The sequence below is a fragment of the Nomascus leucogenys genome, chromosome X (genome assembly GCF_006542625.1).
Source record: "Nomascus leucogenys isolate Asia chromosome X, Asia_NLE_v1, whole genome shotgun sequence".
In the NCBI taxonomy this organism is placed as follows: domain Eukaryota; kingdom Metazoa; phylum Chordata; class Mammalia; order Primates; family Hylobatidae; genus Nomascus; species Nomascus leucogenys.
The window spans coordinates 30,339,959-30,357,115 of NC_044406.1; the positions used below are offsets into that span (position 1 = coordinate 30,339,959).

At 35.5% G+C, this 17,157-nt stretch overlaps 1 protein-coding gene across 2 annotated transcripts in view; it reads right to left on the reverse strand.

Moving 5' to 3' along the window:
* Positions 1 to 17,157, reverse strand: part of DMD (dystrophin) — a 1,770,560-nt gene that overhangs the window by 759,899 nt on the left and 993,504 nt on the right. For both annotated transcript variants that reach the window (XM_030807549.1, XM_030807550.1), the window contains one exon: positions 11,211 to 11,396. In XM_030807549.1, the coding sequence (XP_030663409.1) occupies positions 11,211 to 11,396 (186 nt within the window). The remainder of the gene's footprint in view (positions 1 to 11,210; positions 11,397 to 17,157) is intronic.

The window sequence follows — 17,157 nt, forward strand, 5'->3', positions numbered from 1 at the left end:
TTAAACATGAGCTTTTTCATGTATTTTTAAGTATTTGATGGTAGACATTATATTGCAATGGTATTTGGATTCCACGGGATACATTCTAAACTGTACTATAAACACTTTTAAAATGCCAATATTTACTATATCCCAAAGGCAGAAAATAGATATCACCTTTAAAATGTGCAAGCGGATATTCAATTTTCTAAAATATGTTTATTTTTTATAAATAGAATGGTTTGAATACCACTATAATAGAGGTTCTTTGAAGCCCTCTTCCTTGGCTTGGCAAAGAGGAAAAGCACTCTTCTCCCCTCCCTCATAAGAAAGGGAACAGTAAAAGTCATAGAAGTTTTCTCATGTCCAACAAAGTGTTAGTCCTATTTGAATGATCTGTTCCAGGAATTCTCAATTCAAGAAACTGTTCTCAAGTTTAGTCTTTTCCTTATATGGGCAAGTTAGGTTGGTGAATAATGAAAATCTCATGACCATCTACTCTCTTTTTTGGACTGTTTTTCTGGTAGCAACTTGCTGCTGTAGGAGTATTTTGAAGGCCTTTTTTTTTTTTTTTTTTTTTTAAAGAAGTACCGCTCTATTCCCCATGCTGGAGTGCAGTGGTGTGATCTTGGCTCACTGCAACCTCTGCTTCCTGGGTTCAAGCAATTCTCATGCCTCAGCCTCCCAAGTAGCTGGGACTACAGGTGTGTGCCACCATGCCTGGCTAATTTTTTCTAATTTTAGTAGAGATGGGGTTTTGCCATGTTGCCCAGGCTGATCTCAAACTCCCAAGCTCAGGCAATCCACCTGCTTTGGCCTCCTAAAGTCCTAGGATTACAGACGTGAGCTACCTACCATGCCTGGCTGAAAGCCAAATTTTATTGTTAGTGACTCTTACCATAACTCCTGATACAACAAGAAAGGTCCCATTCACTATCTTTTTCTACGCCTTAGGAAATGTGTTCCCATCTTCGTTTTGCCTTATCTAATAGAGTCCCAGGGAAATTGACTCAATTTTTCATTTTTAGTGAAGAAGAAGGTCAGGTTAAAAAGGGTAAGTGAGTTAAACAATGTCGTAAAGCCAGTAAGTGTCAGCACTGGGATTCAAACTTAGTCTTTTGTTTCTTTCCCCTTATTATTCTACTTCAACTCAGCAATGGTTTTTGGAGTTGAGTAGAAAGAACAAAAAGTAAGAGGAAGATTATGGTATCCAGTGTTCATAAAGAAAAGCAGATGCCTAATTCCACTAATAGATGAAATTATCCACAAACTTAAACGAACACGCTTCAAGGTGTTATCAAGCCAGAATTATACTCTTGCCCAGAGGCAACCTAAACTCAGGAGAAAAACATTCAATAAATCTCTGTTTAGTTGCATGGTAAAAGGGAATAATTTGTCTTTTTGTCCAATAACTTTCATCCAATGTTTTCGAGGACACATTCCACTGATATTTTCATATCCAATATAAAACACTGAAACTTTTTTCTAAAGGTCTCTTCCTTGTTCCTTACCTCCCCAACACCACCTTTTAAAAAATTTTTTTAAAAATGAAATCAGATAACAGGTGAACTTGAGCTAGTACACATCTATCTAAGGGAGTTACTATTTGAATTTGAATTATCCATTCTAAAGTGAATTTAATGACATTAACCTCTGCAAAGCTAATTTTGTGAATGTTGAGTACACTCCTGACTGATTAACTGGGAATCCATTGGTAAGTCTGACTCCTTACCCAGTGCTCTAGATCAATGCTTCCACGCTTTTGTGGAAGCATGGTAACATCAGATTTTGATTCTCAATAATCTGAGTATATTCTTGAGTCTAGAGTCCCAGGCTTCTTTGTTTGAAAAGCATCATTGGTTTAGAACGTGGAAAATTCTTACTGAAATGTCATTTGGTTCAACTTCAGATTTTCAGTATTTAGAGAAATCTTTTTCTGTACAGATCTCGTTTGTAGAGACCTCGTTCGTGTTTCCTTTTTTTGTTGTTGCTGTTACTTTGGTGCCTCTTTCCTCCACGAGACATTCTCACTATTCTGTTTCTCCTCCTCTGAAGACTACTGCTGATTAGATGCTTCACCTCAATGGCACAAACTAGGCTTCTCTTCTTGTTAGTATGATTTTTACTAAAGATGAACTTCAATGGCCTCTTCTGAAAACATAAGCACTCCCTAAGCTGGCTCATCTAAGACCTCTCCCTTCCCATCCCCACCATTCCTCCTTCTTCCTTTGACTACTTTTGATCTTCCCTTTAGCTCCCTTAAGTCCTTCAACATATTCCTCTTCAAACCCGTGCCTCCTCCATTTCTTTGTCCATCCATGACAGACTTTACTCTTCCTACTCCAGTCTCTCAAGTCTGTAAGGTCTCTAAAGCTTTATGCTCCCTGCCACTACTGGGGACTCTGGAAAACTCAAACCCCAGAAGCAACCACCTGAGGTTGAAAAAGCTAATTGGAAACAGACTGGATACTGTATACTTTCAGATGGGATTTGGAGATACCCAGATGACCATCAGGTATCTCCTCAGTCATTTACTCAAATTTTAGAACACAGCCTCCATAAATTACATATCAGGGCAAAAGAAAATCTTAAAAGTCTCCTCCACAAATATTGATGTAAACTTTTAGCCCTCATATTGAGTAGGTGAATTTAACTTATATTCATAAGCTTTGCTAGTTGGCTATGAAATACTGGTATATGACAAACAGTTCACACTTAGCTAATTCCTAGTTTTCTCTATAAAATAAGACTAATGGTTAAAAATATAATCAATATATGTAAATAAAACTTCTGGAAACATTAGGGGTAAAGGGTAACCTTGTATGCAAAATAAACAAGGTATGTTGGATGTGTTTTTGTTAAGGAAAAAGAGAATAATTTTGTCCTAAATTAAAATGACTGTGTGAAAATGAGGAAGAGGAAGGTATAGGACAAAATCTGAATGAACATTGGAAATGGCAGAAGATTTGTGGAAGGAGAGTCTTATGTTAATAGCCAATGCTGGCTAAAATGGAATGGATTTATGTGTAAACTTTTACAAATGACCTTAGTATCTACAGTGTATTGATCAAAAATGAGTTGTAGTTTCTTTTTGTTAAAAAATGATAAAATATTCTTGGATTATTGGTCTGTTCTTTTGAAATAAAATTGAATATATTTAAGTATACAACATATTTTGATATACACACACACACACAATTGCAAAACAATTATTTTGGTCAAGCTAATTAACATTTTCATCTTTTCTATTGGTCTTCTCTTAATAAGAGATTGCAAAGTTTGTTTTTTTTTATATTTTGGGTAATCTGTATAGGAAACAAATATTCTGTTTCTTATCAGAATAAGTACCTGTGGTGATTTTGTATGTCCTTGAATTTTTTTAGAAAGTAGTGTTTTCTCTTTGGAAAGAACTAAAAACTGTTATGGTCATGTGTCCTTCTATATTTATTTTTGAAATCTTTTATTGTCATCTTGGTTACATAGGTAGCCATGCATTCTTTCATAGTGAGCAATGATCCTATGCAGCCAAGTATTCAAACCTTTTGTTATTTTACAATCTTTGATATTTTGCTTTTCCCAGGTCAATTCCTAAATAAAATTTTTTTAATCTCAGATTGGTTTGAAAAATTTCAAAGGATTTGTTCCTGCACCCTCGTAAAATGAAGGATGTTAAAAATAACTAGGTTCATTTGGTATGCTGAGTTGCATAAAACGTTTTGACAAGAAGAGATGCTGAACCTTCACTAGGTTATAGTTGTATGGGTCAACTATTATTAGTATAAATACTTGAAAAATTATAATAAATCCTTAGAACTTTGTTAGTGCTCTAGGTGCTGTAGGTATCCACGATATATCCTGGTGCTACTTTATCCGATAATAATATCATGTAATCAGTCCTAACTCCAGTTGTTATTTTAAAATGTGGCATGTCACCAGGGAAAAAAAAAAAACCAAATTTTCTTGTCGAATGAATCAGATCTTTAATTACGGCCATTTTAAGTCTTTTGTCGTTCACAGATAGTTTTTGGTTTATGCTGATGCTTCCCTGAGTGCTCATACAATCAGTTAGAGGTCAGAATGCATCATCTTCAGTAAAACAGGACCATCTTTGAGACAGGAACTCTGGGACACAGACTTCTGATGCCATTGCTTAAATAACTTTGAGATTATACCATTGGACAGAGTCAGGATTTATGAAACTCTGTGAAGAAGCTGATGAGTTCATGAAACTACTAACTCAAGATCAAGCAAGACAAGAATTAATTACGTGGGCCTGAATGAACTGATAAAGGATTTGATTATGGCTTTTGTTTAAAATATTCCTCATATTTTAATGTTCTGTTTGCTAAATATAAGAAACGCCTTTCCATTTTCTCTTATCTATAACTCATGAGAATTTAGATTATGCTTTTGTAAACAGAACGAAACATTAATCTTTTTATCCCTGCCTGATCCCTGTAAAATTCAGAAATTCCTACCGAGTATTCTTATTTTCATGGCAATATAATTATTTGCATAGGTTCAATAAATATATTTATGTAACAAGACATAATTGAAAAAATATATAACCAAGGCTTTGACTGGAATGTCATATTTGAGAATTAAGCGCATAGAGTCGGATGTGACCAGTTTTAAGGAGCTACTCTTGACTATATGGAGCTAATATAAGCCCCTTTTGGGAAAACTGTCCTGGTACCTGGCTTACAGAATTCCCAATCTTACAATTGAGTAAGGAAGGTCTATTCTTAGGAGACCCAGGAAACCTAGGGTATTTTAGGAACCTGGAAAACAGAACACTTCAGCTGAATGTATAGGTATTTTACTTCAGGTAAAATCTGATGTCAAGTTCTTGACTTGCCTTCCTAACCTTTGGAGACTTTTAAAAAATCAAATCTGAGGTTTCATATTTTTTAAACTACTTTATTGAGGTATGATGGACAAACAGAAAGCTGTGCATATTTAATGCATAGAACTTGATGAGTTTGGAGATAAAGTATATATACAAAACCAACAGCACAATCTATGCCATAAACCTATGCGTTACCTCCAAAAGTTTCCTCTCACCTTATGTACTACTGCTCCTAAACTGAGAGTAGTAGTATTTTGTGGTAAGAACCCTTAAACCCTGCCCTCGGCAAATTTCTAATTGTACAGTACAGTATTGTTAACTATAGGCACTATGCTGTACAGTATATCTCTGAAACTTACTCAGCTTGTGATTCATGAAAACTTCCAGCTAAGCACACTTAAAATAGCCTATTTGGTAAATTACCATTTTTGCTACCCCTATATAAATAAATAGGCCAGTCTTATTTTGTAAACAAGGAAAGTCTTACTTTGATTAACACTGATCAAAAGGGTGATGGTAGAGATAGAGTTTCAGTAACCCTTGGGGTTATCAGATTCTAGTCCTGTTCATTGTCTTTGATCTATTTTGCATTTCTTTGTAAACTACATGATTTTTTTTTTACCTACCTATAAATTGAACTGGATCCTACTGTCTTACACATTTTGTCCGTCCTTACCAATTTTCAGTTTATTTCCGTTACGATCTGGCTACGATTCTCCAAATTAACATTTCAAATTTTTCTCCCACCATCCTGACTTGGTGTCACTGAGAACTAAAACGTGACTGCCCATATTATTATTGAGATAAAGACTCTCTTCTCTAGGTTGTCTTATAGCTGCCATTTCCCCACAATATCTAAAGAAGCCCTGCAAGCAGAAGCTGGATGACTTGCTATAAACTACAAAGGACTCACCACCACAGTAAATTATGTATAGACAACTTTCATGCCTGGAGCTGCTGCTTTGTAGGCCATGCAAAAAGTTCATTAAACTCCAACCTCTTCCATGCCATGCTCCAAGAAACCCATCAGATTGCTACTGCCATCATCACTCTACCATCTGAGAATGCCTACAGCCCAGCTTCTAGGAATCTTTTTGACTTGCTGTCTTCCGGACTCAAAAACTGAGTTTGCAGTCTGCTTCAACCATTAATCTTTGTCTTCCTTCTAACTTTCATAGAAATCTCCTTCATGAAATGTCTGATTACTACCAAGTGTCAGAGTTAGTTCAGCTAGTCCTTCAACAACAGAAACCTGCTGAAATGAACTAGATGAACTAGCGTTCCTGAGTTTTTCAATGGGAAAACTGGTTTCCCTTGAACAAAATGGAGGGTTGACAAAGAAAGCTTTAAAAATACCCTGAGATTGACTACATTTGAGACAGATTTCTTCCTGACTTTAGACCTGACCTTCCTTTTCTTAGAGCATTTACTCTAGAAAACTTTATAAATTATTTCTCTACTTTTTTGAGACAAAAATATTCTCCTAGCCTCTTGCCACTTTTATACCTCAGGAATAAACTTTCTCAAGGACTTGGGAGCTGGGACTTTGATATAGAATCATCAAAAAAGATAGTGCCCCGATCTGCTAGTCTTCTGTTGGGAGGATAGGAATCTAACTTTGATAAGTGCCAATCAGCAAACACAGACGGCCTAACTAAGCACATTGACTAACCTCCCTCCTGATATCTAGTGCTTTCTCACTAACTCATCTCAGCACTCAAAGGTTCTCCTGACTTTTATTTCAGCGGAATTGAGTTCAATCTCTCTCCTCTATTGCAAAAGTTTTGGACGCAGTCTTTCTTAAGAAACCTGTTGTCTAGTGCAATTTTTCTTTGACAACACTCGCAGCAGTGTGAACACACACAGTGTTCAGTGACTTTAATGGTCAGTCACTACAATTGAGTCCTTTGGTAGTTTTCATTGTGGATTTGACATTATGGGCAATTATGCTCCTTATACTGCAAGGAAGAGCCAGCAGAGCCACATGTCATGTTTATTTATAAACCACAGAAGGAAAGTGATTCTTGAGGGTAGGAAAAAACCCCCTCCCTGTGATTAAGATGAAAGTATTTCAGTCACTAAGCCTTAACATAAAATTATGTGTCCCGCCACACCTCATATTTTAATAAAAAGTTTGGAAAGCAATAGTCAGTCTTATGTCAGATAAATAGTATACCTCTAGCTCATTATTGAAAGCATTCATTAAAGATTAAAAACATAAGACCCTTTATAGAAATTCTAAACTGGTCCCGGGATCTTAGCATTCAATTATCATTTCTGAAATCTGAAATCAACATATTTTATGTCTAAATTGAGAGTATATTTGAAAATCAAAATTCAAAGGCATGCCTTCTAGTGGGCTGACTGATGGGAAAGGGCTGTGATTACGCCTAATTTTCACCCTCTACATCACGATCTCATTGATTATGTTTCTCAGCTTGCTAAGGGTTCTGTGAGGTGATTTTCAAGATGAATATTGCTATTTGCAGGATTTCCTGAATAGGAATATTTCGGGAGTAAATTGCACAAACCAAGCAATGTGCAGTCAATTTTCACTCCAGCATAAACAATGTATTAGAACACAGCCCTTAAAGCTTTTTTATTTGGGTTTCATTACACAGCTAGCTGCGTTTCATCAATAAGCGTGAAGTACCAAGCAGACAAAACTGAGGCTCACAGAGAGAGGGTATTACATATTTTTCTAACAGGTGTGCTCAGAGTTTGACTAGAGAAAACAAACTACCCGAATGGCAAGGCCTCAGACCCTTTGTTTCCCAGGCAGCCATGGCCACCATGGCCAGAAAAAGCAAGTTTATTTACATTTAGGATTTGGAGCTAGGGGCGTGGCTGTTCGTATATCTACTTTCTTTGCATTAACTCTTTCTTAAGATTTTATTAAAGGCAGTTTTTTTTTTCCTTGTGTTAAAAAAAGGGCATGTGCTCAAAACTCCCTAAAAATTTTATTTTTGGTGTTCAGTAGTTTGAAACTAAGTAAAGCAAAGTCCAGTGTCCCATCTTCCTTTAATGGAAAAATAGTTTAATTCCTTTAAGCAGAGGAATACAGCAGGCTGTAAGGACTAATATCCCATATCTTAGAAAAACTGTGCAATCTTAATAAATCATTTATTAGTGACAAGGAATGGAAGCTAGACAAAGAGGGATACAAAAACAAGGTAAATTATTATTCACACAGGTCACCATTTCCTAATTATCAGCTAGGGGTTTGAGAATTGTTGGGAGAAACTCTCAAGTCATCAAATCTATGATTTTATGTTTCCCCACCCCCCACCTTGGACACAGCCACAAGCAGAAGAAAAAGGCTTAAAAGAGTATTTTTGAAATCTGCACTCCAGAGATAAAAAAACTCGGAATATGCTCAGAGGACTGAAGCCAAGGAGTCTTCTGCCAGGAAAAAAGCAGCTCCGTCTCCCCTCAGTGATTTAAAACAAGCTGCAGGAGGCAAATATCATGACTCTTAGAAACTACACACAGCAGTGAGAGTGGTGACTTGTAGCTTTGATAAAGAAAAGTGATTAACACAGCCGAGCATGGCTTTCACTTCAAACTGCAGGGACCCATTTGGAAGAACCCTATGGGCCATAGACAATCAAAGACCCAATGCAGGTTTTCATTATTTGAAAACCATTCTGGGGGGCACAGACTGGGACTAAAGTCGTTTAGGTTGAGTAAACAGGATCTATTTGTACCAAGGGATTTAAAAAAAAATCTTTTCTTAAATGTATTCCAGGAAGAGAGATAGCTAGCATTGAGTATTTTTTAAATTATTATAATAAAGAGGCACATTTTAACCAAAGATTGCATTTAAAAGAGTAGAATGTGCTTTTACTGTGAGCTACAAAAAGCTATTTCTGGTTGGGAGGAAAGACTTTATGGCCTTTCCTCTTTGCAATATTACATCAATTACTTGTTAAGAATATACTGGATATAAGATAATTGAGAATTTGGCTAAGGTTATTGTGTATTGGGCCAAGTAACTGTACTTTCTTGTTGGGGTCGTTTATTGAGCAGTGAAAAATCAGTATTCATGAGATGTAATTGTACTGGTGAATAGGAGCTAGTCAAATACCTCTGAGTACATTATGTACTAGCTAAGTGGAGAAATGGTCAGGATCCTAGAACTGACGGCTTCCCTGAGACGATGATGTGTTTTGTACTCACCCAGTCTTGCCCCTTGTGATCATGTATGACTAAAATGCAGGGTGATGGGACATCAGAAGCCACGTCTTGGTATCAAGACTTCCACTATGCCTTTAATGTGCAAGCTGTTGTTACCCATCCTGTATAATTTTTTAAAGCTAACTAAATTTGTTACTGGGTAAAGCCTATTGTGTCTCATAAATTTAATCATCAGACTGAACCCAAGACTGTGCCACTGGCTGAGCAGGCTGAGTTTTGTACTGGTGAAATGATGTCTACTTGTGACTTCCACAGTGCCATCTGCTCTTGGGGCATAGCTATCAGAATGGTAGACATAAGTGTCAGGAGGAAGTAAGGTAAACATAGTGTAGAATATTTTGCTAATCTAACTCATTTTAGTTGTAGCAAACTTCTCTCTATCTCCTTGTCACTCATGCCCATCTTCCCCAAACTTTTACTTCCCCTTCACTAGAATATTCCCAAACTTCCTTTTCCCTTTGCTCTCAGTTCCAGCAAAACAACAGCTAAATGGAGATTAAAGTGTTAGGTTTTTACAATACTGGACAGTAAATAAATTTAACAATTAAAGTCAATTAAATAAAAGAAAAAACTACTCAAAAATGTTACTTATCCTTTTTACTCTGAAGTTGCCCAACAATACACTCATTAATAGATTGTAATTTCAACGATTTGGTTTATTTGATTGGCTACTTAAAGATTTGGGCGAATAAGGAGACGCAGAACAGGGCAGCATATTGAAAGAATCTTTGGAATAGATTCCTTGAAAGGGAGAAAAGAGGATCAATCAGCATTTACAAGGACACTAAAAGAAGGAGATAGTGGTGTTCAATTGGCAGGACTGTCTGAAGCCTTCTGCTTACCTGCAGTATCTCATTCGTATTCTGGGTGCCTTGGTACTGTCTTTATTCATTGACTTAAAAACACTCACAAGTAAGCATCATTTACTAGATCCTAGGCTGAGTGCGTATGATATGAGTGGAAAAGCAGAGATAAGTAAGAGAATGCCCTCTGCACTCAAAGAACAGTGCAGATGTGTAATGAAATATTCAGGTGTATAAAATTTAATTGTAAATCAACATATGAACAATGGGAGATGAATAAAGAGGTTTATAAGAAATCCTAACAGGGATTCTAACTCTACTTGGGGTACGGAAGAAAAGTTGGAAGAGGCAATGACTTTGAATTCATTCTTAAAGAATGGAAGAAAATTCATTATATCAAAATAAACTGAAAGAAGTCATTTAAAGAAGAGAGAAAACCAAGATCACAGGTATGACATGAAATTACATGGATGGAAAGGTACCAAGTAATTTGATGTGACCAGACTATATGGGGAGATTGCTGGCAGAATGAGAAGATAGAAAGGTAAAGTGTAGTCAGTCTGAGAGGGCTTTACAATGTCTACAAAACAGCCCAGACATTATATTTTAGGAACCTAATCTCATAAACAACTTCAATTTTGGATAAGGAATCTATGAATATGTATTAAGCACAATTAAAACAGGGATAGAAAATGTATCATAGTAACAAATACGATGCAGGCATTCTAGTAACATGAGTTTAATGAAGACCTTATTTCTAGTAAATGCTGAGGAAAAAGCAGCATATTCTAGTAAAATAATAATTATTATTATTATCATTATGACAACGATGATGATGATGACAAAGATTCCCTGCTCGACTAAACTTTAGTCAGGCTTCTGAACCTTCGCCTGGGCTCATCTTCGCACTTCCTCTGTAAAATCCAGTTTCAGCAAAGAAGCCTGTCAGTTTTACAAGAACCCTTTATCCGTGGTACCTGATCACCCTCAGTATTCTCCACCATTCCCCAGGGGTTGTCTGATAACCCTGGCCTATCTTCAGCAAGAATCCTGTGAGGTTGGTTTAGCCAGAATCCCTCTTACCCCTGATGTTTCCTCTTAATAATTTTCCATCTACTGACTCCTACACTGCTCTTTGGCTATAAATTCCTACTTCCACTGTGCTGTATTTGGAGTTGAGCCCAATCTCTCTCTATCCAACCTCCTGTAATACTCCATTGCAGTGGTCCCTGTGCCTATTGTGGTTATCCTGAATAAAGTCTTCCTTACCACGCTTTAACAAGTAATATTTTTTCTTTAATAATGATACTGAATGAGAAAATTCAGTGATATTGCCATTTTTCTTAAAAAAGAAAAAAATATTGAAAGCAAAAAGTCCCTACCTTAATGTCAAATGGTCCTTCTTGGTTTGGTTGGTTATAAATTTCCAACTGATTCCTAATAGGAGACAACCACAGGAGCAGATGATTTAACTGCTCTTCAAGGTCTTCAAGCTTTTTTTCAAGCTGCCCAAGGTCTTTTATTTGAGCTTCAATTTCTCCTTGTTTCTCAGGTAAAGCTCTGGAAACCTAAAAGGAAAATACATTTTAAAAAGGTAAATAATTCTCAAGGCATAAGCCAAAATGTTTAAAAATATATTTTCAAAAGTTATTTATCATGAAATGTTACAGAATCTTGCGGATTTTTGTTATTTTAGCAGCATAATATTGATTATTTACATATATTAAATGTTGGGATTTAACCAGTGTATTAGAAATTATTCATTAACACGCTACAAAAATTCTTTGCTTTAAAGAAACTAATACCTTTTTGGAATTTCAAAACACACACCTTACACAAAGGCATAGCCAACAGCAACTGATAAAGTAAAGAAATACATCTTTCATTTATTCACTCATTTACTAAATATACTGGTGTGTTGTGTATTATATGCCAGACACACTTCCTTTGCAGTTATAAAAATGAATAAGCCAAGTTATCCAGCATTAGCACCAGATATGTAACACAGGTCTTCTAAATCCCAAATGAGTGATTTTTATTCAGTGCGCATCCTAAAACTAAAACCAAACCAACTATAATTTTGTTTGTATAGCAATCATTTCTTCTACTATACTTGCTTCTAGCTTTCTTTTATGTCATGGAAGATTGTAAAAGGAAGTCCTTTTATGTACAAGGAAAATTGGTAAGTTATGCGTTTTGTGAGCTATAGTTTGTGAGTCCTAGTAAACAGAAGCAGGTGGTTGAGATGAGAAGTAAAAAGAACACTTGGATTAGAGTAGACTATAACAGAATGATTATAGGTTATTTTTATTAAGAGATCAGTATATGCCAACCATCATCCTTGGAAGTTTCACATTTGTAGACTTCCTTAACCCATCCAACTATGCTATGATATAGATATTATTATGATCCCACTATCACACATGGATGATGATGTTGGGGTTGAAAAAACATTAAACAGGTTCGGAAGCAGTATGACATGGTATTAAGCATTGTGAGGTCTAGAGTTAGGCCACTTGGATTTCAATTCTGGTTCTAGTTCTTGCCTAACATTTTAGCCAAGTTTTCTCTAACTCTCAATGCCTCCTCTATAGATTGGGGACAATGATAGCACCTGCTTCATAGGATTACTGTTAGGACTCAGTAAAGTCATCCCTGAACATACCTTAGAGCAATACTCTGCATGATAATGAATGACAATAAAGTTATTAAGTAGTAGTGATTATTGCTCAAGCTTACATGTAAGTAAAGAGCCAGGATAGGCTGGGCACTGTAGCTCTTGCGTGTAATCCCAGCACTTTGGGAGGCTGAGGCAGGAGGATTGCTTGAGCCCAGGAGTTCGAGGCCAGCCTGGACAACATAGCAACACTCCCATCTCTACAAAAAAAAAAAAAAAAAAAAAAAAAAAGAGAGCCAGAATAAACAAGAGTAAAGCTATTTTCTTCAGAATATCAAGAGTTAAAACTGGCAACCCAAAATAAAGAATTTAAACTTGTAATGATAGCTCTTTATGAGACTATTAATAATACCATTGTAATACAAAATATTACACTGCAATATGAATAAAATTTTATAATATACATCTGTTCCATAATAATATATTACGAATAATAATAGAGAAGATTTTAAAAATAAACTAGATAATATACTAGTGTGTCACATAAACAATGTCACATGGTTTGGAACAATTGTTTTAGATACTTTTTAAATAAGTCACTAATGAACAGTACATTCTTTAATTGGATGCAAGAGCTAGGAGATGAAAAAGAGAAAGTTGTCAAGAAAAAAATCAATTAATGTATAGAAAAATGAATTTTAAACAAGATTGTATATGTAAACAATATGTACAGTGAAACATCTTGTAAATGCATGTATATAAGTTGTGAAAAATTCATGAGAATGTATAAGCAAAGGATTAACATCCAGCCTGGGCTGTTGCAGGTCAGTCTGGGACTGACCCTAGGCTCCCACAGCACTGTTTCCTTGGAAACACTAACTTTAAGATAAATGGGAAATGTTGGGCCTGGCTTTGTTGTATGGAACTGCACCTCATTGCAGGAGCTGTCAGTTGGAATACAGTCCTTGGATCCACGTGACTACAATGGTGTAAAAGATTGATGGGAAATACAGGTGGTGGCTACTGTTGAAGGTGACCTGCACACATCTTGCCTCTCATTCTTGGCAGCCTTTTCCTGTGTGGGTGAGAGTTGGGCAAAAGAAGCATCATGTTTCAGATAGCACAGAATGTCCATGAATCATGAATTGAGATATTGTTCTCTTTGCTTGATTTGTGTTTTGTGAGTTCACATCCATAACTACACCTGTGGTGCTGAACTCGTGTGTGTGTGTGTGTGTGTGTGCACATGTGCGCGCACACACGTATGTGTGATGTAGGTGATGTTACAAATATACTCCTACGTCTGTAATACATGATCTAATGATGTCCTCAACTTATTTTTCAAGCATTTTAAAGGAGGTAACTAAACATTTTATTTTTATTGGATCATTTTCTACTCACAAGTAGATGTAAAAAGCGTTTTACAGCTTCAAGTAACAACATCTAAAAGCCTCTAGACTCTGAAGCTACTGAGATAATAGCCATCATATTTTCCTAAAATCTCTAAAACTGAGCGATGAACTCCTTTTTATCTGATCATGAAATTGTTCACGTTTCATTTAGGCTTCATTTATAAGCACAGAAATCTGTATAACGTTTAACTAAGATTGCTGGTTTCTTTATCATCCTCCTATACTATCCCTTCCTTGTAATAGAGGTAAAACAATTCCTGACAGAAAACAGTGTAATGGGTGAGATTTGACTAACATCTGGAAGAATGAAATGATAGCTTATCATGAGACGAAATTTTCAGCTTAATTATGATGTTGCTTTAGGTTTAACCTCTCAGACCTTGTCTTTCCCGCCATCATAACATTTACTTCATGCTATTTAACTTTTTATTTACATTGCTCACTGACCTTTGATTTCTGGGTCAAACAAGCTCTGTTCCTAAATATGATGGACCTTCAACAAAAGTTTGTTAAAAACAATTTCCAAATTCAGGATTATTATTTTTTCAGTGTAAGAAGCAATATACGTCTATAGTAGTCAACCGCAAAAAAATGTAAATTGTATCCTCAAGTTAAATAACTTTAATTAACAGACAAAAAATATCAGTAAACTGGACGATATAAAAAATCAAAAGTTTCTGCATGACCAAAAAAGCCATAGGCAAAATCAAAAACAAATGAACAATTATGAAAAATAAATGTTTGCGACTCATGTCTAACGGACTAATTTTCCTAACACACAAAAGACCTTCTGCAAATTAATAAGAAAAAGGCCAACAACCCAAAAGAAAATTGGACAAAAGATAAGGACAGTTCACAGAAAAGAAAATACAAAGGATTTTAAATGCATGAACAGAAGCTTAGCCTTGGTAATAATGAGAGAAATGAAAATTAGAGCTTCATCTATTGCACTGGCAAAAATTCAAGTCTGCAGATACACTATGCTGCCAAGGCTGTGGGAAAATGCAGACTCTTCTACGTGGCTGGTGGGAAGTATACATTTGTGTACCGCTTGTGGAAGGCAGTTTGGCCATATCTATAAAAGGCATGTGAACTTTGACCCAGAAATTTTATTCCCAGGAATTTATTTTGTAGATTTGTTTCCAGAATTAAGGTCAATGCGCAGTGAGGGTAGAGCAGATGATGGGTAGGGTGAGATATTTTTAACTGTACCTTTTTTATTTTGAACAATGTAAATTCATTACTGTATTACTCTGCTCTCGCACTATTAATAAAGACATATCTGAGACTGGGTGATTTATAAAGGAAAGAGGTTTAATGGACTCACCGTTCTACATGGCAGGGGAAGCCTCACAATCATGGCAGAGGCAAAGGAGAAGCAAAAACACATTCTACACAGCAGCAGGGAAGAGAGCTTGCTCAGGGGAACTCCCATTTATAAAACTATCAGATCTTGTGAAACTTACTGATTATCAGGAGAACAGTATGGGGGATCCTCTTCCATGATTCAATTATCTCCACCTGGCTCCATCCTTGACATGTGGGGATTACCACAATTCAAGGTGAGACTTGGGTAGGGACACAGCCAAACCATGTCAATTACTTTTGTAAAAAATTATTTAATAAGGAAAACTACTGTACTAGCTCATCTTCCTACAACAAAATGTTGTTGAGAAATTACACTTTGCATATTTTAATAATGAATCATTATTATTCTGGTGTAACATATCTAAAGCCACCAGTGAAAAATGTTCTGAATAGTTTTCTTTGGCAATATCAATTAATGGTTGGGTGGAAATCAAGAACTTTTAACACATTTTTTTTTGTGCTCTTCTCCACTTTAAAACAGCTTCCAGGAATTGAGAGTATTCCAAACAGTTCACGGTAAAATATAACAGGTTTGAGTAATGTATAACGTGGAAAAAGAGTAAGGTTTGTACCAGATTCTATGTGTTTTAAATTAATTTACATTTATATTTACTATTTTGCATTCACATCAAAGTATAGACACAAACACCTGACCAGTAAAATACATCATTTTTCTAATAATCCTTTTATGTGTTATAAAACCATGCTCTTCATACAACATGTTCCCTGTGGTGAAAGAAAACAATTAAACACATTCAATTCCCTTATGTGTTAATTTAGTATCTAAGCACATCTTGACCTAATTTCACACAAGATTACTTTCCTTATTCTTTCAATTTCTGAATGTTAATTTCAAATGTATATGTTTTAATATTAAGATAAACAAAAGTGTCTGTTTTAGAAATAAACATATTAAGATGGATTTCATAACACAAAAAATTTTAGAAAAATTAAAGTGCTGAGCACAAAAATAGAAGAACTGGAATAAAATATTGGCGTGGGGAAGCCTTTTAGAAGCAAAAAAGAATATAAAAAGATTGAATATAATATGCGTATTCATTTATAAATTAAAGCCAATAATCAAAATTAAAACAAATGACAACTGGAAATATTTGCAGCATATATCAGACACAGGGTAATAATTTTAGTATATAAAAAAATCTTTTAATGAGTAAAAAACGGAAAAATCTACTGGAAAACTGGATAAAGAACATAAAAAGAAATTGACAAAAATGTAAACAGCCAATAAACAAGACAAAATCCAAACAGTAATCAATGAAATGCAAATGAAAACGGCAATGTTATACTATTATTTATCTATTATATTAGTTTCTGTAAAAGGTATTTGTCAAAGTTCTGGAAAACAAGCAATTTTATGATCTTCCTTGGAGCCCTATTATACAGTCATTCACCACATTTCAGTCAACAACAGACTGACTGTGATCCTATGAGATTACAATGGAGCTGAAAAATTCTTATTACCTAGTGATGTCACAGTGCAATGAATTACTCTCATGTTTGTGGTGATGCTGGTGTAAGCAAACCTACTGCACTGCCAGTTGTATAAAAATATAGCACAGACAAGTATGTACAGTATGCAATAGTTGATAATGATAATAAACAACTGTTATTGGTTTATGTATTTACTATATTCTTAATTAGTTCAAAAGAAGGCATTGTTATCATATGAGATGATAGTTTCATGGATATTTCATTGCCCCTGAAGACCTTCCAGTGGGGGACAGCATGTGGAAGTGGAAGACAGTGTTATCGACGATCCTGACCCATGTAGGCCTAGGCTCACGTGCGTGTTTGTTTTACTTTTTAACAGAAAGGCTTAAACAGCAAAAATATTAAAAATAAGAAAGCTGCCACAATAAGGATATGAAAATATTTTTGTACAGGTGTTCAATGTGTTTATGTTTTAAGCTA